Consider the following 22,591-nt stretch of genomic DNA (forward strand, 5'->3'; position numbering starts at 1 on the left):
CACACACACACAAATACAAACGCACACACTGCGCCGCTAAGGGAGATATATATGTCTGCTTGGCACTGCTCAAATCCCTGGTGTCAGTCAAGCTCAACCTGGGCATTATTATCACTAGCAAGGCGACAGAGTCCCATTTATCAAGCCTTACTCCCACCTCCACACATCCACATCCACAGAGATACAGAGGAAGGGAGTGGTCACACTGATAGTCGGGACCATATGTGATGGACTCATTGAGGGGAAGTGTGGCGGTGTGTTCAGGGGGGAAGAGAAGTGATGAGCGGGAGACAGTGAGGAAGAAAGAGAGAAAGATTGATGACAAAAAAAGAGAGCAAGAAAGAACCACCAAGAGAGGAACTCTGGGAGCAAGAGGAAGTGACACATTTGTTGTATAGATTCTGGCTGTCACCATGTGGGAAAGTTACCTAGGTTGCTACAGGTTTTTTCTTCTTTTGGTGGGATTTTAATGCTGTAAGGATTCTCAGATAAAATATTCAATACATACTGTACTGCAAATCAAACGAGTACTGTATACCTTTGGAAGCAAAGAAAGGCCGTATTAATTGAATACCTAATTGTAAAATTGAACTATTATTGAATGCTCGAAAAATAGTAATAAAATAAAATATTTCAATTATTAAAATTTCAACATTAATTATTCAGTAGTAATCAAATTTGAAAAGTAGGTTTTCAGTTGCTTTTCCTTTTGGGATTTTTGTTTTTGTTTTTTTGCTTTCATATAAAGCCTCTTGAATCCTACCATCCTGTGCTCATTGCTCTGCCGAGGTTCAGCGTTAGCCTTCACAATTAATTAAAAAATAAAATATTAAGATAAAACACACAGAGAGGATGAGCCCTCCCAATGGATGACGAGGAGGAAGAGGTGCTCCTGTCACCTCCACACACATACAGGACATTCACACACATCTATTCATTAGGAGAAATGCTGCTGCTTCTCTTTTCATTAATGTACTGCATATGACGCACACAGACCACCTTCAACCTTAGTATCCTGTGGGATAACTGTCTAGTGTGTGTATGTGGAACTGCATGAATGTATGTGTGTGTGTATGTGTTTGTATATATTAGACAAAAGAATAGGCCATGCTCACTCATGTGTATACGCATGAGGTACTATGTGGAAATGTATAACTACATATAACTATATAACGTAGCTATATTACAAATGCATGTAAATATTTCAACATTCTAATCATAAAAACATATTGTACCATCATCGAATATTATTTGTAGGCAATTCAAAATGTATTTTAGAATTAAAGTTGTCTGAGACATTTTGAAACAATAAAATGTTGCAGCCAACAACTTTTCTCTGACTTTGTACTGAGTTTCCACAGCTTCAGTTCATCTTCACATTCCAATTCGGATTCTCACCTCTCACTGTCTGTCTCTCTTTAGTAGTCTGTCTTGTCCTGTCTGCCGCGCTCTCTTTCAGTCCTCACTTCACCTTATCTATTTTCTCCCTTCTACTTCTTAATTGGCTTGATCAAATGACAATTATGTGTGGGTCATTTCAGACTGAGAGTCAAAAAGAGGTTGCAACAGAAATAGACGACAGGAGTCTCAGAGCCTGAAGGTTGAAGGCAGGGGACGGGAACCAAACATGGTCAACAGCACCACCTAGTGACAGCGAGTCCTCTTGCTCATAAAGTCTGATTGGCAATGATGAACCTCTGATGAATCAAAAACTCTCCGATGAGGCTCAGTCATCTATAAAGTCAGTAAATACTTTGGATGTTTTAAGCTTTGCTCATTTAATGACAATGACTGACATTATATACAGATGTGAAAAATGAGTGATAATCACTCAAAATATTACTATAGTAATATTTGTTGACTGTTGAACAAATATATTTACTTCATATACATACAAATACAGCAGAAAAATGTAATAAATAAAGAGTCTATTTATATAAAACTTTTTATTTATTTATTAGAAGTCTATGTATTCCTGTAAATAACAGGATATTTAATTTATGTCTGTAGACCTTACATTTTTTAATTTGTCTCCGAATGATACATACAAAAATGTATGTTACCATAGATATTACATGCTCAGTGTATTCACAGGTGAATAGGTGGAAAATGCCTGTCTTGAGTTACCTGGTTTTCCAACATTCACAGCACTAATTGGAAGGCTACAGCTTTACACCATGATTACATGACAAGTTATGACTATATTAGTATAGAAATCGTGTTGGATAGGTTAGAGTATTGTACCTGCAGTAGGAGGTGATACTTCAAGACTCGCTGCATAGGAACCACTAGCAGATCCCTCAGTGTGAACTTGCCGTAGTTAGCTCTTTTTGAACATTCCTGTAAGACGACAATGAAGAAACAAAATCAATATACTATCTTAAAAATCATATCTATTAGACCATATAAAGAAAGCCAGCCTGTGACTGTGCATTGTTTATCAAGAGTAACCTGAAAGTGTTAACTGATAAAAAAAAGAGCTGGATTGAACTTTTTTTTTTTCACTTTTTAGAAATGAGTAGGAGTCTAATGGAGCAATCTATTAGAGCTTAATAGATCATTTTACAAAAATGTATGCTGTAAGTCATGGTGTCATCACCTGCAATGCCTCAGATACACACTTGAGGGCATTCTCTGACTATTCTGAGGTGATGAGAACACGTCACACTAAATAATCATCTACTGACACCAAACACTTTTTACCTCTAACTTCATGCGTACATCCTCTCTGTCTTTGCAGATCTCATCCAGACTGGCGATGGCTGTTTCCACATGGCTGCAGTACTTCCCATAGATCAGCAACCTGGGACAGATCAAACGCATGCAACTATAAGAATAGACAGAGAGCCAGGGTACCTACACTTTGCTGAAAATTGTATAGCTAAGACTTTAAAAGACCATTTATGACCTTTACATAATATATGTAAAGAGCTTTATAGAAAATGTAATAGTTTATGTAAACACCAGAAGAGAATATATAGAGGTTACAAAGTCCATGGCCTACCTCTCTTTGAAAGTGATGAAGATCTGGTAAAGGTTTTGGGCACTTCTGTGGTGGACTGACTCTTGGATTTCCAGCAATAAACATTTGTGAACTTTAACCAGGTCCTTAAACACAGCAGCAAAGATCCTTTAATGTTGATGTTCATCACATTTCTGTTACTTTCATTCATCTGGAGTTATTTCATTATCAATCAATCTTCAGAATATTTTCTTGATTAATCCAATGATCATTTGGTCTATATGAAAAGTAAGACATTTTCGATGAGCCCAAATTCATTATATCAAATTGCTTGTTATATCCAACCAACAGCCCTAAACCCAAATATATTTGGTATATTATCACATAGGGCAAACAAAAGGAGCAAATCCTCACAATTGAGAAGGTAGAATTAGGAAATGTTTGGTCTTATCAAGTCCATCCACCTCAATCCCAGCTGCTTGGAGAAAACTTTTTGGAAAAGGGCCTTCAGTTAGCGAAAAAACGCTATTTACCAAGCTACTAACAGCAGTCATAGGGACCCAAAATGAAAAAATATGTGTGACAACACTAAAGTTTCTCGGAGGAAAAGTATTGTTCTTTTTTATGCATTATTTCCCCCCCTTATGTCCCCTTAGGGGCTCCGTACATTTCAGCTCAACTTTCATTTGAAACTAAACATTTGCATGAATGCAGACTGTATGATACGACACATTTAATTCAATTTGTGGTTCTCTTATAACAGTAATGTGTAACAGGCAAACAGTGTGCTTTGTCATTGTGAATATGTTAGCATGCTGACATTAGCATTTCCCCAAAGGTACAGTCTCACAGAGCAGCTAGCATGCCTGTAGACTCTTCGTCTTACCACTAATTCTAATGTATTTAATGCACTTCTAATGCCACATGGACAGTTGGGTTTCAATTTGGAAAAATGTGGAACCTGTGACTGTCCTACTGTGACCTGTCAACATGTGTTCAATGAAAAAGGGCCCTCAATAAAGACTTTGGTGACCTTGAGTTGACCACCCGGTTGGATCATTACCATGTAAAGACAATGACTTACCGGGATATTCACAAACACCTTTTCCATCTCGGGCATGGATAGAAACATGGTGAGGGGCGTCATAAAGTGCTGCAGCAGAGATGAAGAGAGAACATGAGAGAATGAAGCTCGTCCCCTCCAGAGTAAGAGTGGGAAAAACATTGTGCGAGAAGCTATTATATTATGGGGCCTTGTTGCAAAAAGCTGCAGTCAGCAAACACAAGGAGGACTGTCTGGGTCACGACAATAATCTCATTTTCAGAGTTTGCAATTTAATGATTTCCTCTCAGAAAACTCCCGCCGCATAGTCACCTCTACATCTCAAAGGAGTGAGCGAGCGCAAACTAACTTCCACCATCCACTTCATATAGAAAGTCATCTACTCGGTACTCCGCTGGGAGAGCAAGCAAGGTCTTTTTCCAGACGTGAACGTACACAAGAGGGAGAAGACAAGTAGCTGTGGCCGGGGGGTGAGAGACGGCGGGCCTCCTTCCTACTGCTCTGTAGAAGTGCAGGGTAAGGCGGAAAACATCCACGACAAAAGGTCTTTTCTTATAGTTTGGTGCTAGGAATACTCATTACCCACTACTAATTTCAAAAATAAAATTCTATTTTTTTCTCTCTGGGAGTACATATTTGTTACACTACTCATTTTTTTTTCCATTATACCCCAAATTACAGTCAGTCAGTCTTGCAGTTTGTTATACTGCAAGTGATAAGGAGGCCAAATTGATTTCTAGTGCTCTGGTCATGCTTTCACTGCATAAAATCAATGGAGTGGGACTAATTTCACCGTAAGAAAGTTAACTTTACTTTCATTTTTGACAAACTGTAGATATTGGTTGGAAATAAAAATGTTGATTGGGAATTTGTATTGCTGATACTGAAATAATGTAGTTATTATGTTATTATTGAGAGCTGGTAAAACAAATTGTGCAGTAATACATTAATATTTCTTGCTCATTTAGAACTGTTCCTGTAAGTCATGATGTTAGTACATATCCCTCCTTTTTAACAGGAAAGGTGTTTTTTTTTTCAGACTTCAACTTCTAAACACACTACATTTACAGTGTAGGACCAGTGTTTCCCAGCCTGAGAGTCTGAATCTCTAATGGGGTTAGGGGATAAATTCGAAGGCGATGCGTGATTATTAATTTGACAGGAAAGAGGAAAAATATTGTTGCGCTACTTAAATTTATTGTAGATTTTGTTTTAATGAATTCTCAATTTTTTCTTTTCCATGTGAAGTACTTTTCAGGTCTATACCACAAAACCAATTGCATAAATACACAGCAAAAATGTTCAGTGACAATAACGAGCCCTTTTAGTGAGTCAGTACCTTCTCTATAGACTCCAGGGTCTCAGTGTATTTCTCCTCTGTCTGCTTGATTTCTGTTAAACAGCAACTCCTGATGTCAGTCTCTGCTTGCTTCTGGAACGCCTACACACACACACACACACACACACACACACACACACACACACACACACACACACACACATACAGGACTGTTACTATGTGTCAGCGCTGTGGGCTGACAAACTGTTGAGTCTGCAACCAGATGTAATCTGTGCAACCCTAAGAGCAAGGTCAGAGTCACACATGCTCACTAGATTGTCTGCCAATTATGATATGAGCAGGAGGTACCATCATTTGTTACTTAACTAAGCATTTATAATGTAAATAAATATACAATATAACTTAATAATTCCGAACCTTTCAAAAATATCAAATGTGAATTTACATTGTGTATAAGGTTAAAAAGGTCTCTACATTTCTGTTGACTTTCACTTAAATAGCAATAGTTCATCAACTTGGTACCTTAAAGCTCGAAAGAGGCAATTTCACGCACTAGCAGCCCAAAAAAGGCAACATGAGAGTTATTTCTGGACTTCAATGCCCAGATTTAGCCGTGAGACAGTGTACGCTAAATATGAAGCTATGGCTAGCAGCCTAGCTTAGCACAAAGACTGGAAGGCAGTGGGGGGAAAAAACTAGCCTGACTTTGTCCCAATGAAGCTCAGTAATAACAAGTTAAATATTGTTTATCCAAACTAAAACTAAAACAGTACAATTGACAGGTTGTAATTTTATGTTTTGGTTATCTCCGCTGGTTGCCTGCAACTTCACTGGTAACGTTGGCCTACGACAATATTAAGGAAGTTACAGAGCCCGGCTAAGAAGTAGTTGAGCATAACTCCAAGAAAAACTTTTGACGAATAAGATATACTGTATTCTCTTAATTTGTGAACTTTAGAGGTGCTGGTAGGCAGATTTTTGTGTTAGCTTCCAGCTTTTATGCTCGGCTAAGCTAATCGACCGCTGGCTCTATAACTTCACATTTAGTTATCCTACAGAATTGAAAGTAGTATCAATTTTCTTATCGCTCTATCTTTCTATCGCTTATCGGCTAGTTTGCATATTTCATGAAATGTCACACTATTTCTTTAATACAGATGGTAATTAAATGCGTTAAGTGGCAATCTCAGTCATGGTAAAGAAGTGAAGTCAGAGAGAGGACGACTAACCGGAGGAGGGATGGCTTCTGTCTTCATCAGGTCCTCATAGATCTCCCCTCCATCTTCATCGTCATACACGCAGTCATACAGATCCTCCTCATCCTCCACCCCGTTCTCGCTGCACCACAGATGACAGAATATGATACCGACATCACATTACGTCCATTTGAGTTTTACTGAGTTTTTACCCCTCATGACGGCCACATGAAAGGTTCAAGCAAAATCACACAGTTCTGGTTTAACAGAAGTGGATTTTAATACTTTACTACAAATCTTGTTAGCTGGGGACAACACTTAATCCATGGCTGTGAAAGTGGCTCAGAAAAAACACACACACACACACACACACGAGTAAAGACTGTTATGTGTGACGCCATAGGCCTGTTCTGACTGCTCACATCTGAGCCAATTACTGTACCTTAGCAACTGGCCTAACATGACATGACTCAGTGCTTCTATGTGTGTTCTCGCCCTTTTTTGTATGGGTACCTAGCATGCTGTTTTGACCAGCAGGGACTGATGTACTTATTTGCATAGAAAGAAGTATACTATAACACTCATTGTACAAGTGAAGAGATACCCCTTAAATGAATACAAGAACAAACATGAACGAAATATATTTCAAGACACTAAAAGTAAAAAAAAAAAAAAAAGAATCAACGCATTGATACTAATTTTAGATTCCTGATCTAACAATGTTGGGGAGGGTGAAGGAGTTGTGGCTTGAAAGAAACAGCTCTCATATTCTGGCTCACTCTGAAATACACCATGTTACGGATGATAAAGACGCTCTAACTGTTGAAAGTTGAGTTTAGAGTTTAAAGGCTCTGGAAATTCTTAATCCACTTCTTACTATGAGTGAGAGGGTCCTGTATAATGACAAAAGAGTTGTCAAAATTTGAACCGTTTTGCTTATTTATCATGACACATTTCTGTATTTCTCTCTGCTCATCTCGCTGGTTTGAAGTGGGCGGGGCTTCAGTCGGAAAGGGCTTTAAAAGTACTTTTGAACTTTCACTCTAGTATGTAAATATACAGGACAAAAAAAGGTTGAATTGCATAGCTGTTCAATTTATTACAATTTCCACATTTAATAAAAGTTCCACGTACATCTATTCCAGCCACACACTGGGCATTTTTTTGTGGAGCATGAAGCTGCCTGATTGCATCTTCTAAATAATTAGATTTTCTCAAGGGATCAAGAGGCAGATTGTCTCTGAGCTGCTGTTGCATCAAAGTGAATTAAGCCAATGATAAATCAGAAAATAAGCATGACAGGTAATATACAGAACATGCTCTTTATATAATTGAATCCTTGCTCTATTAAACACATAATGGGCCTTAAAACATGTATTTTGGTCATGACTTTTGACGAATAGTGTTAAGAGTTCAGACAGTTGGCTCTAGATGGTCAATGAAATGGGTACGTTTGTTGTGTCATCTGGGCTGCCACTTCCAGCTCCCATCCACTGCTGGCTGCTGTCAGACTGCTGTTTTCCTCACTACTACTGACTAGTGGGCTGCTTCCTACTCCAGGAGCTGTCCGCGCTGAACACAGACCAGTGCACCGTGTCAGTGTTGGCCTTCCCAACAGCAGTTTTACTGTAAGATTATCTGTCTCCGCTGACTTATATCACCACACAAGCTACTTGCCCTTGAAATGCAACTCAAAACCAATCCCTAGATTTTTCCAGATTTGTTAATGGTTTGTGCTTAGGTCCAGGAAGATATATTTGACTCTAACCAACAAAGGATAACTATAAGTATTATGAATCAAAAGGCGACTCCACTGGTGGCTATAGGAAGACATTCACTTCAGCATGTACTATCTTTCGGATTCAGTTGTTATTGCCGCATAACATTTAGATAAAGGGCTTTGTGTCAGGAGTGGTTTGCAGTATGTATTGTGACTTTTGTTCCTTATTCAGTTTTAATATTTGTTGTTTTGATGAAATTATTTTAGAATTAAATTGTCGAAAAACACCAATCAGAAAATGTTTAGCTCTCATCATATGTTAAGTGCATGGCATCTGGCTTGCCAGTAGACTGCAAGACTTTATGTTCAAATGTTATTAGAAAACAATACATTTCAGTTAATGTCCCTAAAACAATTCACTCAAGTTTAAATAGGCTTTAAGGGTATATGTATATGTGTAAATGTATAATTTAAACCTGCAAAGCTTTCATATGTGTGTGGGAAACAATAGGTGTGAAAACTGGCTGAAAAAAAGGATCACGCCAACACGACTTGCGGCTCACTAATAAAAGAGTGGGCTAACAGCTTTGGAGGAGGTGGCTGCCTTTTTAAAATGAAGTTCTTGTGAAAATCCTCACAAGTATGCAAAAGAGAAGGGTGTGTGTTATGCAAATGAGTGTGTTTAGGAGATGATACATACTCTATAAGGTCCTCAAGGTGGTTGTAGATATCCTCATCTTCAACACTCTCTTCAGATGGATAGGGCCTTTTAAAGGGAATCAGAGAGCATCGTCATTATATACTCTGCCATAGACCACCTAGTGGATTGTGTTGTATAATACTGTATCATCATGTTACACATTATATTGGAGTCATTTCACTTCCACATACCTGATTCCAATTTGTTGTGCAATCGCTGTGTGGGAAAGTTTAGAGAGTGTGTCCATAACCTGCAATGGAAATAAGAATTATAGTTTTCTTATGAATATTATTTACATCACAAAGAACATTTACAGGATGGAAAGCAAGATTTGGGACTGATGGGGTTTGTTGTTTGGAACTTGGTGCTCTAATGGAGCTGCATTTCTAAGCGGGGGCACATGAGGGCAGCATTCTCAAACACTCCAACTCTGCCGCTGACACATACTGTAACTGTCATTTATTTGTGTGCAGCAACAGACGTATAGTTACATTCAATTAGAGCTAATTAAGATGTGCAAGCCAACAAACAAGCATTTCATATATATAATCATACAATAATATTTGGGTTTGTTTTAACATTTAAGCAAATTTTGCGTTGCATCTAAAATAATAACACGCACAAAACCCATTCAGACATATTTAGACATATATAACGAGAGGGAAACAGTGAGGGAGGTGTTAAATGAGAGAGAGAGAGAATGTTGTCGCTGCACAGAAGAATGGCTCATTGGACACAAAGTCAACAGTACAGTAGCAGCAGATCAGAGTCGCATGAGCCGATCAGTAATTGATCGTGCTGTGAAGTTAACCACATGCACGCGTGGGTTGACATGATTGCTATTAGCATGACATGTAATTTCACGCCGCTGCGCTCAGTCCTGCCCGTGCCCTTGACCCCTTCTCTGCGTGTGTTGGTGTGTGTGACCTGCTTGACTAATCAGCGTTGAACTCACCTGCCGAACGAGCGATACAGAATCTGAGTCAACGCTCGACTGGGGAGCTCTGCTCATTCATGTTTTTTTGCAACCTTGGAAAACGGCCCGAGAGCCTCTTTTTTTTGTGGGTCATCTGTCCGCTGACATAACATACTTACGTGCCGATGAAAACGGGCCTGCACGCTCGCATTTAAACACACACACACATCACAGATGTAACCGTAGATACATCTGGCCTGGAGCATAAGCTTTCAGAGATCAATACTGATCACACAACTGGCCTTTCCCTTCCCCCACCGGTGAGCAGAATAAACAGTGGAACACAAAGAACAGTTTCTGCAGACATCCTTTATGCTATAAACTGTAACACTGTGCACCAATAGAACCAATAATGTCACATGTTGTGTGTCGACGATTTACAACCAACGTTCGTCCAATGTTGGACGCTGAAGATTGATGGACCTGAGCTGTTTTTGGTGTCAGTATTCAGTGTTTTTAACCCCAAGGGTCTCTAATAGATAAGCAGACGAGTGTTTATTACTTGCACAATATGTGATCAATCAAAGGGTGTCACGTCCGTCAAATAGAAGGTGGACGACACTGACTGACATTCCATAAACCTGTCAAAGTCTTTGAGGCAGCAGTGCATCAGTGCATTGAGTTCATCAGTCGCAGCTCTGATCAAAGGGAACTAATAGTGGCGAGCAGCTGAACAGCAGCAGTGATTACACGTCATGAGACGAGGTAGCACTAATGTTTCAGACCTGTATTTATATACATTTAATTCAGTCGCAAAACAAAAAAACTGGCTGATGCACTTCCCATATTCACTCATACAGTACAAACAGTATACTTTATGGTACATTTTTCAGGAGTGGTGTCTGCAGGTCCTGCATTGTAGCTCCATTCAGCCCCAAATACCTCCTCCAATCAGGTACAGCGGGCTGTATGTAGCCCAAGAGGCAAAACCCAGGGCAAAAAAAGTATGCAAAGCACTCGCTGCTGTCTGTTTACAGGTGTTGGGGAGTATTACTGCAGCTCGAGACCACGCTACCCCGCTAGCAGCATAACACACACAAATTGCAGAGCGAACTGTTGGCAGTCACTTTGCATCGTGGGTAATATAGGCCTCAGGTTTTGACACGAAAAAAGAATTTGAAAATGCTGCATCAATTTTAACATTTGTTGTTGACACTCTCCATCCTGAGACCGACAGTGTTATATCAGTGCAATGCCTAATCGACTCTTTTAAGCATATTGAGCAACATTTTTATCCACTCAGATCTTTTCTCAACTGGATTATGGCACCCGGACAGTTAACCTCAAAGACCAGTGTCCCAGTCCAGTGCATCACTGTCCCAGTCCAGTGCATTCACAATCAACTCAACATACAGTGTATGCTCAGGAACACATGTTGAATCCAAACACAGATTTGAGTGAGTGCACTGACTTCATCATCTAAAACTCAAAGAGAATCTTCCTCCGTCCAATTATTAATCCTCTCACAGTTATCAGACAGAGTTGATAGAGCTCTCCTTCTTAGTAAATGAAGGGCATGACATCCAGAGGCCAGTTGGCAGGCACAGTGTGTCCAAAAGCTGAAGATCCACTGTGTGCTGAACAGAGCTTTGGAAGCTTTTCAGTTTTATCTGGCAGGCAAGTTTGGGCGGCGATTCGAGTGCTTTTTGGCTTCATTGGATACATGAGTCACACTCATTCGCAACAAAACTGACCATCTGCAGACAACCGAGAGGCGTCTCTGAAGATTCACGTGTATTACATCCACTGGCGCGGTCGCACAACTGTTAATAGAAATGTCAAGAAAATGACCACAAGGGAAATGAGAGGTTTAAATTCCAAGAGGCCATCATTTTAGCTGGGAAGCAAAAAAAATATAGATTATCCCTAATGTTCGCAAAGCTGCAAAAATGCATCGTGATTCAACCGTTACAAGGACTCCAATGCTGGACGGGTACCGCATCTGTTCTTTGAAGCTGCATTGAACAACTGTGTCATCATGAAACAGCAAAAAAACGGCCCCCAACAGTAAGACATCATCGAAGACTTCAAAATGAAAAAGCTCAAAGGTCCCGCATTCACTTTGGTGTCCAGAGTGTGCACATGAAGCAGAGGTCACAGGCTCAGCAGCCGTGTGGGAGAGGAGTGTTGATGCAAGGGGACACCGGCCCTCTGATGGAGGCTAATAAATCTGCCCTGTCTGAACCTCAGCTGCACCTCTGGATCTAATGATGCACACCCGAGCAGTTGAAGCAGTAGATGGTGTGTGTGTGTGTGTGCGTGTGCTTGCACTCTGTCTGCTTTCAGTGAAATTCTAAACCTACAATCAATTAAAACTGCAAGTGTTTATTCAAAAATTGATAGACAGTGTAAGTTCAAGTCAGAAAATTAAGCTGTTGACTTTGAAGTGTAATCATACTATAGAATGCAAAAACTTTCTATTGAAATCCCAGATAATATACTACTGTACATAAAATGTTCTTTCATGCTTGATTTTGTTATCGATATACAAATGGTGGTTTTCTCAAAAAGATCAATATTGGCCTTATTCATCTGTCCACATAGAACTTTCTATCCTCAGGAAGCAAACAAAGACAACTTCTAATATCTGATCACCTCCTTATTATCTATTCTGAGACTCTGTGTCTCAGGGTAGACGGCACCTCAAGTGTGATGCATTTTAGATGTATGACATGCCAACAGTTCTATTGGTTTCACACATGACCCAGCACGCTGTCCCAGTTTCCTGCTTGTATTCCTCCTTTCTGTGGCTTTGCCTTCCAAAGCAAGAAGAGGAACACTTCATTCCTGTTTACAGACTGTAATTGAGGTCACCTACCCACTTCTGAAATCAGTGCGGAAAATGGTGCTTAACTGCAGCGTTTTAAAGGAAAACAGACCGAACCGCATGCGGTGTCAAAATGACAAAGACCCACTTAGCTTTATTACCTCATCTGGGACGTTAAGTGAATCCTAAATAAAAAGCAGTATTGTCATTTTTCACTGCAGCCTTGGGCAATTTGCCAAAAATGAGTTAGATAAAAGCCGCAGCCAATATTCACTCTGTGTCCATACCTTTGTCCCTGCGCCATTTTTACACATAATATATGTATTGAAAACAAACCACTCCGAGTTACACATGAAAGCCATCCGTGACTCTCTAACTGAGGCTGACCAGAGATCAGCTGTTTGCTTTCGAGTTTTCTCACCACCACATATGAGAAAAACCAGTAAGGAAATGGGGGTGTGGTTGACCATAGCAAACAAGCAGGTGTGAGCGTCATCTGCAGCCCTCGCTGACCGTTTTTTTTTTTTTTTTAGGGAATTTTCCCACCTGATGCTTTGGAGCAGTGTTTTCAAAGACTGGAGCCCTCCCTCACACTTAGCATACTGTTCAGTTTATTAGAATATTGAGAGTTTACTGCTTTAGTTTTCTGCACAAAAGACCCTGAAGAGGATGAGTGTGAAGGGTGTCAAATGTAAGGATGTTCTATGTTGTTTAGCCTGAAAGAAAGTGCTGCATCAGTGAAGGAACTAAAAGCTTCAACTTGGCTTTTTGCTAACACCTTTGAAAGACTACAAAAAAAACTATAAAGGTTTGTTAGGTTTGATAAAATCTGTCAATGTATTTTATTTCATTGCATATCATTCATCAAGCTTTTAAAATGCTCACTGCCTACTCAATGAATCTCATTTTTTGAGGGCCAGGCTCGATAAAACATTCATGAAAAGCAGGAAAGGAAGTCAGGAAAGTGATGATTGTGTTTCAGGGAGAACAACAAAAGACACACTTCTCTCACACACTTTTCACTTTCAAACATGTTTGCCGTTTAAACAGTTTGGAACTAAAGGGCATATGCACATTTAACGGCCTCCTATCTTTCTCTGTTATTGGGCCTAGTGGCAAACAATGAATGTTAAATTCACATTAACAAAAGCAACATTTGCATTAAAATGCACAATGGAGGGAGCAAATACAATGCAGGTTGGTGTGTGTGAATTTAGCTTGTTTCGCACGTGAGGTTGATGATTGTTATTGGTGCTTATATGCACACATGAATGTGTGTGTGTGTGTGTGTGTGTGTGTGTGTGTGTGTGTCTGTGTATCTGTTGCAGCCGGTGTATAAAATGCAATCCACATACAGAGGAGCCAATAAAAGCCTGATTGTCTCGGAGAGAGAAACTAGCTAATGTTTGGCAATCAGTGCCACAGCTCATTAACGCCCATAATACATAATTAGTGTGTTTGGATTACACAGACGTGTAGCTGATTGGAATGCGACACACGTTTGCCATTTTCTCTTCACTCTTCATTGCCTGCCTCACTTAGTCCACTGTTCTGCCAATCGAACACTGCTTACTTCCTTGGAAACGATTTACCTCAGACCGCTCCATACATATCTTTTTCTCTGGGTTTCTTTGGACCTCCGTCCACAAAAAGTGATAAATCTGTAAACGCCGGCCTCGTGTTTTAGTGCGGATGAGAAAGACTGTACTGTAGGAAAATAATGACACAAGCCCACTCAGATACAGTCAGAGGCTGAATGGCAGTAAAGTTCAGAAGCCAACTTTCCCTGTGCTCACTTATTTTCAAAGACCAATGGATATGTTGTCATTAATCTGTATTCATGTTTATGTCGTCAAACCAGAAATCCAACATCATCGGCTAGTGATATGGGGCCTGCTTTACCTCACTTCTCTGTGAAATCAAAGATCCATTGTTTCAATGTCATCTGAAGTAATGTGATCACAGCTGTGCGTGGCTGCTCGCAGCTATGGGGGTTTCTTGTTCGTGGACGACACGGCACCGCCTGCATATTTATAAAACATGAAGTGAAACGTGCCACAAACCTCCTGCTATGTGATAACTAGAGCATAAGCGAGAGTTTATTCTGCGCTTAGGGGTCCAACTGCTGAGATAATTCACAAACTTGTGATTTGGAACAGAATCCGTCCCAATGGAAGACACTCCCTGTCCTCCTAACTATGTCACACTCTTACTCCTTCTCTTGAACTTAAGCTCAGTTCGGTGGTGTGCTGTGGAAGGAAAGTTAACAGTGTTTGCATGCTTTGAGCCGGAGTATAGGCCTTTATCGCTCTCCCTCTTAATAACTCCATCTCAGTAGGGTTAAGGTCAAAAGCAAGGGCATCATTGCTGTCCAGGTAAATCACATCACCCTCCACAGACTGCAGCCCCTCAGGACACACACACACACACACACACACACACACACACACACACACACTCCTGCGCTCCCTGAATGTTTTATGTTCACGTTAATAGGGCAGCACATCAGCCAGGTGATGGCACATTTGCACTCCGCAAGCACACTGATGTTCCCGCGCAGCTTGAGGTCTTGATGCACAAACACATTTGATCTGAAAAATCCTCACTCTGCTCACAGGTGAGGTAACTTCAGCTGTATTTCACACAGTCTGAATCAGCAGGCTGCTCACAACTGACCAGTAGTCTACCACTTACATACATACTGTACAAACACAGATATATGCATACGTGACATATATACAGCATGTGTGTGGCTATCAGTAGGCTTTCTTTGTAACAATGAGTAACAAAGATACAATCAAATCAAAGCAATGGTGTTACTACACTGTATTATATGAATGAATATGTATGTTTATGTTTGTGCATGAAAAGTTATAAAAGCAAAACAGATCTGTATCATAAAACATGGAACTTTTGAAGGGATAACTCAGCGGTGCACTTTCAATCGACCCACAAGGGACAGATTTTGTTAAAGTAGAGCAGAACTAGTCATTTAATCAACTAGTAAACGAATACAAAAATAACTTGCAACTGTTTTGATAATCGATTCATTGTTAACGTCATTTGTCAAGCAACAATTTTCTGCACATAGTGTCTTTTCTTCATCCTACATTATGTGAGGATAAACTGATAATTTTTTTAAAGTTTGGAGTATTGGTTGGACAAAACAGGAAAATCAGATGACATCTCCTTGGTCTTTAGGTAATTGTGACGGGCATTTTTCACTTTTTTTAGTGCATGTTATAGACCAATCAATAGTCAGTCGCAGACAAAAGGATTGTCACAGCAGCAAAGTCAGAGATATATCCTGACTTTTAGTCCTCAGTATGGGTGAGAGCCAAAAAACACTGGATCCAACAACTCGCATAATGCAAGCCAATAGCCTCTCATTTTTACCTCCTTTGCCTGGTAAATCCCAACATCCTTTAAACTCCACATCTGGAGTTCTTAACACAGGCTTTCTGTCAAAAACACTGAAGAATTGGAAAAAAAGTCTCAAGCCCATGATAACCCTGATGACATCACTATGACATCGTCAGGGTTAATTCTTCAGACTTCAAAAAACTCATTTCAAAACGACACAGGACAATAAAAAGCTATTTTCAAAGCTTAAGTTTAGGTGACAATTGAACTGATCTTGTCCCAGCACTGCCAGAACAGCTTACATGCGAGTACAATAGAAAGAAAGTGTGTGTGTGTGTGTGTGTGTGTGTGTGGCTTGTAAGAACCTCAGCATTACATATTCATCACAGACTGAGGATCAATGATCATTTTTTTCTTCAATATAAGCCTGCTGATAACTGAGGAAAATCCTCCACTCAGAGATAGAAAGAGGCATCCCACAGCGTCCCCCCTATTGTGTCCACTGCTGTTATCATCATTGAATCCATTGCGGCAGCCATGCTAAAGACATAACCTCATCTCTCCGCCCACTTCCAAACCAATTGACAATACAGTCTGCATTGTTTCATCGCGTTGACATGACGATCTCATTCCTTTGCCGCCGAAACACTATCCTGCAGTTAACTGAGGATGAAATGAGGCAAACGGGGGGGGGGGTTTATATTTTCAGTTCGAAAATATAAACGCTGCTTTTAAGAGTCACTCAAACAACCGATGTAGTGAAGTTATCAGGATGCTGTTTAAAAGCTGCGCATTTCCGCTCCTTGTAGACTCATTTGGGGAGCCAAGAGTGTAAGAGCGAGTTTTAGTGGGTTGTCTGCATTGTAAACGATGTCCTAAAGCGGTCAGTGAAAATCCATATGGACATTCCTTTAAGATTTTTTTTCTTTCTTCTTGGAGCCTTTGATGCTGCTGTCAGTCATGGACCCCTACACTTCAGGTTTATTCGGTCCTGCCTCACCCCATGGGACCTTAGGATTGACAAGAGGGGACAACTAAATGCTGAAATCAGTTATGGGGATTTACACCTCTACAGCATGCCATCAGTAGGAGGAAATACAGAAGCTATGGGCAAATTCTATACTTAGTAAATCTAGGCAGGCTTTGAGTATGTTGTGTGTTAAACCTACGTAAACTCAAAGGTGTCAATATGAGGAGGTAATCCATGTGATCCATGTGCTGGTGGACCCTATTGTCCCACAGCGCAATGCTCAAATGGAAGAGCTGCAAAAGTGCATAAAAAAACATATTAATAAAGTGTGAGATGTTGCAAGAGAGCTCCACAAAGTATTACATTTTTTTCTTAGTGAAATTCATAGATTAATTGACTGGTTGTTTGCCAGCGCATGTATTGCATAATTCCTGTTTGTACTAAATGGTTAAGTATGTTTTTTTTGTATTTTTTAAAACTAATTATGATTACTTAAAACATTTTTTGAAAACAGCATGATGATAGTGGCACTATTTAAATCCCTCTCACTAAAAAGGGAATATTCCTCCAAAGCCGTAAAAAACATTCTGGAGGCAGTGAATACACCTCTAATTTAAAACTTTTTGTATGAAATTATATTCTAATAATGTTTTAAGAAGATAAATTATTTTAAGAAGATAAATTATTTAAAGTGTTTCTTCTTTCCAACAGTAGACGTGTTTAAAGTCTGCTGGTTTTTACTGCAGCCATCTAATCAGGAGCTCATTTACACCTACAGCCGGTGAATGCAATTAACTCGTTGAAAGGACAGAAAAGCCAGGAGGTCTGAAGTGCTCACGAGAGCCAAAACTGAGTAGCACTCAGTAAAGCAACTGCACTTAGTCTGGGATGAAGAAGTCTTCTACTGCTTTTCCCATAAAATAAATCTATCTGTTTGGCTTGCTGCTTAACTTAGTGAGAAACATACTTCTCTGATATATTTAGATAAGACCTATACAGGTAGCGCCACCATTTACAAGTCCCAGCAGCTCAGACGTTGTAGTTTCCTGGCCAATATACAGCATCTCCGGCTTGGCTGTGCTTGCGCTGTGATTTATAACTATACTGGCCATAGGTAAACAAAGGCTGAAGCGGGGTTATCCATCTTGTTGCACCTCGCACCGCTATTCATCATGGTAGTTTACATGTCAGCCATTTTATTGCTCTACTCCGTCGATGCTGGATTATAGTGTTGACCAAAGCCATAACAGGCAAATACTCAAAGAGACGGTGCCATAAATCCAAATCTCCATGGTTCATAAACATAAAGTCATCTGTATTATTGGCTTCCAGACATTAAAAGCCTAGAAAGTGAATTGAGAAGTCCAATATTCCAATCCTGTGAATCATGGCTGTCAGTCTTTTAAATTTGAGGTCAACTATCCTCTTTATTGGCTGTTATTGCTCAATGTTTTCTTACCTAGTTTAGCGTATTAAAAATGCAGTAGGCAGGATTAATACGTAAACAGCCACTCCTCTGATCACTAGATCAAAAAGCAGGGCTGCAACGGAGATGAGCATCCACTCACTTGTGTTCATCGTGTTCGTTAAAATTCTGATGTAAGTTATAGTAAGTGTGGGAAATCTTCTTGATGTACAAAACGTGACACATCAAAACCAAGTGATGAAACCTCAAACTGGCTAAAAAACTGCGTCGAACAAGAACAGAGAGGGAACCACACTAACCAAACATGCCTCACTCCTGCTACGCAACACATGCATTTCCCACTTCTGTGCCGCTAAAGCTCTGGCCAGCATACATCTATATGGCATAAGTGGGATAGCATACATCTATATGGCATAAGTGGGTTAGCGTCACTTAGCATACCCCGAGGAGCTCCCGTTATAATCATGAACAATTAAATACGCACTGTTTCAATCTTACCGTGCAGATTCGTCACATTAGTCATGCGGCTGTGTGCAGTCTCGCTGTGGTGTTTCTCAGTGACTTTTTGCTTCGATGATTTAATATCACAGAGTAAAATATAAGAATTTGGAAGCATTTTACGTCCATTAAAAAAAGCTTAGAGTTACATTGAAAACAAAAGCATGAAATAGCTCTGCATGAAACATTCTCAAAAACAATGTTTAACTATAGGGTAGAGTTTATGGTCGTTCTGATCACTGCATGGACTCCACGTTTTAAATCACATGGAAGTTAACATGGAAGGAAGCATTAATATCACTGTTTCATTCCAAAGCTTTCATTTTTCCTACTTTGGTTTATGACTTTTTATGACCTTTTAAAACTGATGACATTCCCATAAGCCTCAGCTGTGCCCTGGCCCCGAGAGTGAATCTGGGGTTGGCTTTCACCCGCTTGCGAGCACCCTAACCCTGGATGAGCCAACTTTAAATGTTTTCAAACCGCAATCGACAAATCCTACTCATTGTGCCTTTTAATATATATATATATTTTTTTTAAATAAGGGATATCTTGCTTTGTTATGAAACTCAAATCTTAATTACAGTACTTGAATATTGGCAAAGATTTGTATGCACATGACATTGTCATTTACACACGTGTGCAGAAGCACAGAAAACACTACTAGAGAAACCTGATGTTAAATATTACACTTCAGGCCAGATGGAGAGATTAATATTGATTAACACTTCCCTGAAGCCATGAGCTGTGATGGATAACACGTATTATCTGTCATTAAAGATTGTGTCTTAAGAGAGACATTGGAAGTAATTTCATGAGAATCATGCATAGACTGTTTATAAGAATTGGAAATAGTCACCGTGGTTTGTGGGCCATCGTTTTGAAGCCATCACCATCTTGTTTTTTTGCAACTAGAAGTGACACGATAGGGTGGAGCTAAGTACAACCGAGCGCTGAGTAAGATATTTTTAGGCCACCAAAATGGTTACAATTAAATTTCATGAGCTGAAAACACACTGTGAAAGGGTTAAAGCCACCTCCTGAAGACCATGAGAAAGAATTCAAGTTTAAGGTTCTTCCGCATTGGCTTCACCTTTCGGACCCAGAGGTTGCTGCTGTGTCTATTTAATAGGTACACCTCCACTGTATATCATTGTGTCCAAATGCTGTTAAAATGAGGCTTCATTTATAATCTCTCACTCTGCCTTAAATTCATGTCAAACCCTCCAGTAAAAGGTAGACTGGTCTCATTATATACAGTGGCCTTTGTGAATTTATTCTCATTAACTCAACTGATAAATGCAGCAGTGCTGTGATCCTCGTCAGTATGTTTCTCCTATCTTTATGTAATAATCACGAGGCTTCCTTTCTCCACGATGTATTTATATACATGTTTCATCTACTGCCTGACTTTTGTTTCCCAAACAACCCATGTGGTTTCAGCAAAACTGCATCTTTTTGGATATTATATAACGCATAGCAGTTGGTATAATGTGAGGTGGGATCTGATTTACTGAGCAAAATGTGGAGGCTGGAGATTAGCTTTTAGAAATGCCCCCACTTTGGATGACAGCGCATCCACCCACTCCACCTCCACCTCTGGGAAGCAATACAGAGAAGAAAAGCCCCCCCCCCCCCCCCCCTCATGGTGTGAGCCTTCAGCATCTGGAAAAAGCATCGCTGACATACATACGGTCGTCTGCATGGCTTCTGCAGGATCTTAGCATTACAGAAAAACATCTCAGCAAGATCAGAAGAACATAAACGTCCCTGTGAAATCCCATTCGTTGCTGTTAGCTCAGCCACGTTGGAGAGATGACAGATGCTGCCTTCGGCACCTCATGAAAGATTTAGGAAAAAGTTTTTTAAAGATGTGTCAGACAGGGATTGCACTTGTTGAAAAAAAAAATTACCCTCCTTTAGATGAAGCCGGCAGGTGCCCAGGGGAGCCTTGCCACAGGGAGATAGTGGACTGAAGAGAGTGAAATAAACATGAAGAATCTAAACATTGCTCCATCTCAGCGCATGGTTGCCCATCTGGAAGACAACACTGACTGTGGGCAATTCATGTTCTGACTCTAAATGCCCCTCGTACAGTCATCAGTAAGCAGGATCAAAGTGTTATGGCTCCACTCTGTAAGACTGAACTACATAGTGAGGTTTGTCTGCTGTGTTTTTGAAGTCCAACAACTAAACCGTTTAGTTATGGCTGCCGGAAACAGCAATGAAGATATCGGATATCTGATGTTTTGGTGGGCTGAAAAACTCTGCAATTAGTAGAACTTTACAGACTCTTTGGAGGCTGTTACTTTTGGATTGAAGTAGCCCTGAGCCATGATCGCCCTAAAAATATATATCCCGGAACTCTGACATTTCAGTCTCAGATCCACAAATTTGTTACCAAAAGTAAGCTAAATACACAAACTCATGATGAAATCTTTGTAGTTACCCACTAACTTGGAAAAACCGACATCACACGACTGAGGTGACAAAGAATATTATTTATTCCAGTAGAGAAGAGTCTCCTCATAAGGAATAGTTTGACATTTTGGTAAATACACTTACTGACAAAATGCTCTGGCGGATAAACCCCATAACTCCATAAAGTGTCTTTTTTGATTTTACATCATTTGTATTGACTTTTATGAGACCTTACTCTATTTGAATAAATCATGTGTTTTGTTGTCTCTACAGCCACCTAATATTATTTCCCAGCTTATAGGTACAGAAGATTTCCCACCATCCCAATTGAAGCTGCAGGCAACAAACATTTAGTTGATATTCCGAGGCCTTTTCAAGACCCCGTGTTTTTTTCTTGTCAAGGTGAAAAAAGCCTCCAAAATACCATTTAGACCATAGAAGACAATGAAAATAACAGTGACAATAAACCGATGCTATATTGATACATATTTCAGTGGAATCCAATTTGTTGTTACATTTGAAAGAGTTCAGCTGTAGGTCAACCCAATGATAAATATTGTAGAAGTAATAAATGGCACATTATTTGATTACATTGGTGTGTTTTCTTATATATGAATCAAACAGCATCATATCCTGTCAATAACAGGTCAACAACACTGACTAAACCAGATGCCATTTTTAATAAAAGGCTTTTACCAGCCTTACAATACCAATACATCAGTCTCACCCTCTTCTGTATGATTTAGTCACAGTGAGATGTAGGTCTGTAGTTCCAGGTAGCTCAGTGTTGAAGCTGGGGGGGAAAAAAGCTGTCAGAATGTAGGACAGCGAGGGGAGGAGGGCTGGTTTGTAGACCTGCACTTCAGTCTTTGTAGTCTTTGATCCTGACCACGGTGGCTTAGCTTCACATGCTCTCTGGCTGGCCCAGACTCAGCAGTGGCCTATAAATACCTGGCATGTCTGTAACCAGGTAACCTCAATAGCAACACTTTAAGATGCAAAGCCTGCACACTAAGGTCTCTGCAAGCAGAACGACCGATCTCCTTGCACTATTTCCTACTAGTGCTGTCAATCAATAATGAAGCAGGACAGCATCAACATGTACTGCATCTCAAATGAGAGTTATTACAACACGGAATCTATCTTTAATTGAAGATGAAATGGTGAAGAATTACAATGGAACACACGTTTATATTGTGTGCTGCATTCCTGTTCATTTGTCTCGATGG

At 40.0% G+C, this 22,591-nt stretch overlaps 1 protein-coding gene across 4 annotated transcripts in view; it reads right to left on the reverse strand.

The window, feature by feature from the left end:
* vav3a (vav 3 guanine nucleotide exchange factor a) overlaps positions 1-22,591 on the reverse strand; it is an 85,449-nt gene that overhangs the window by 39,566 nt on the left and 23,292 nt on the right. For all 4 annotated transcript variants that reach the window (XM_031876716.1, XM_031876714.1, XM_031876715.1 and 1 more), the window contains exons 3-10: positions 9,133-9,191; positions 8,942-9,007; positions 6,555-6,663; positions 5,365-5,466; positions 4,047-4,115; positions 3,005-3,108; positions 2,704-2,803; positions 2,245-2,340 (exon numbers count right to left, since the gene is read on the reverse strand). In XM_031876716.1, coding sequence (XP_031732576.1) covers positions 2,245-2,340; positions 2,704-2,803; positions 3,005-3,108; positions 4,047-4,115; positions 5,365-5,466; positions 6,555-6,663; positions 8,942-9,007; positions 9,133-9,191 — 705 coding nt within the window. The remainder of the gene's footprint in view (positions 1-2,244; positions 2,341-2,703; positions 2,804-3,004; positions 3,109-4,046; positions 4,116-5,364; positions 5,467-6,554; positions 6,664-8,941; positions 9,008-9,132; positions 9,192-22,591) is intronic.

Source organism: Anarrhichthys ocellatus, unplaced genomic scaffold (assembly GCF_004355925.1).
Source record: "Anarrhichthys ocellatus isolate YVR2014 unplaced genomic scaffold, GSC_Weel_1.0 scaffold113, whole genome shotgun sequence".
Taxonomy (NCBI): Eukaryota; Metazoa; Chordata; class Actinopteri; order Perciformes; family Anarhichadidae; genus Anarrhichthys; species Anarrhichthys ocellatus.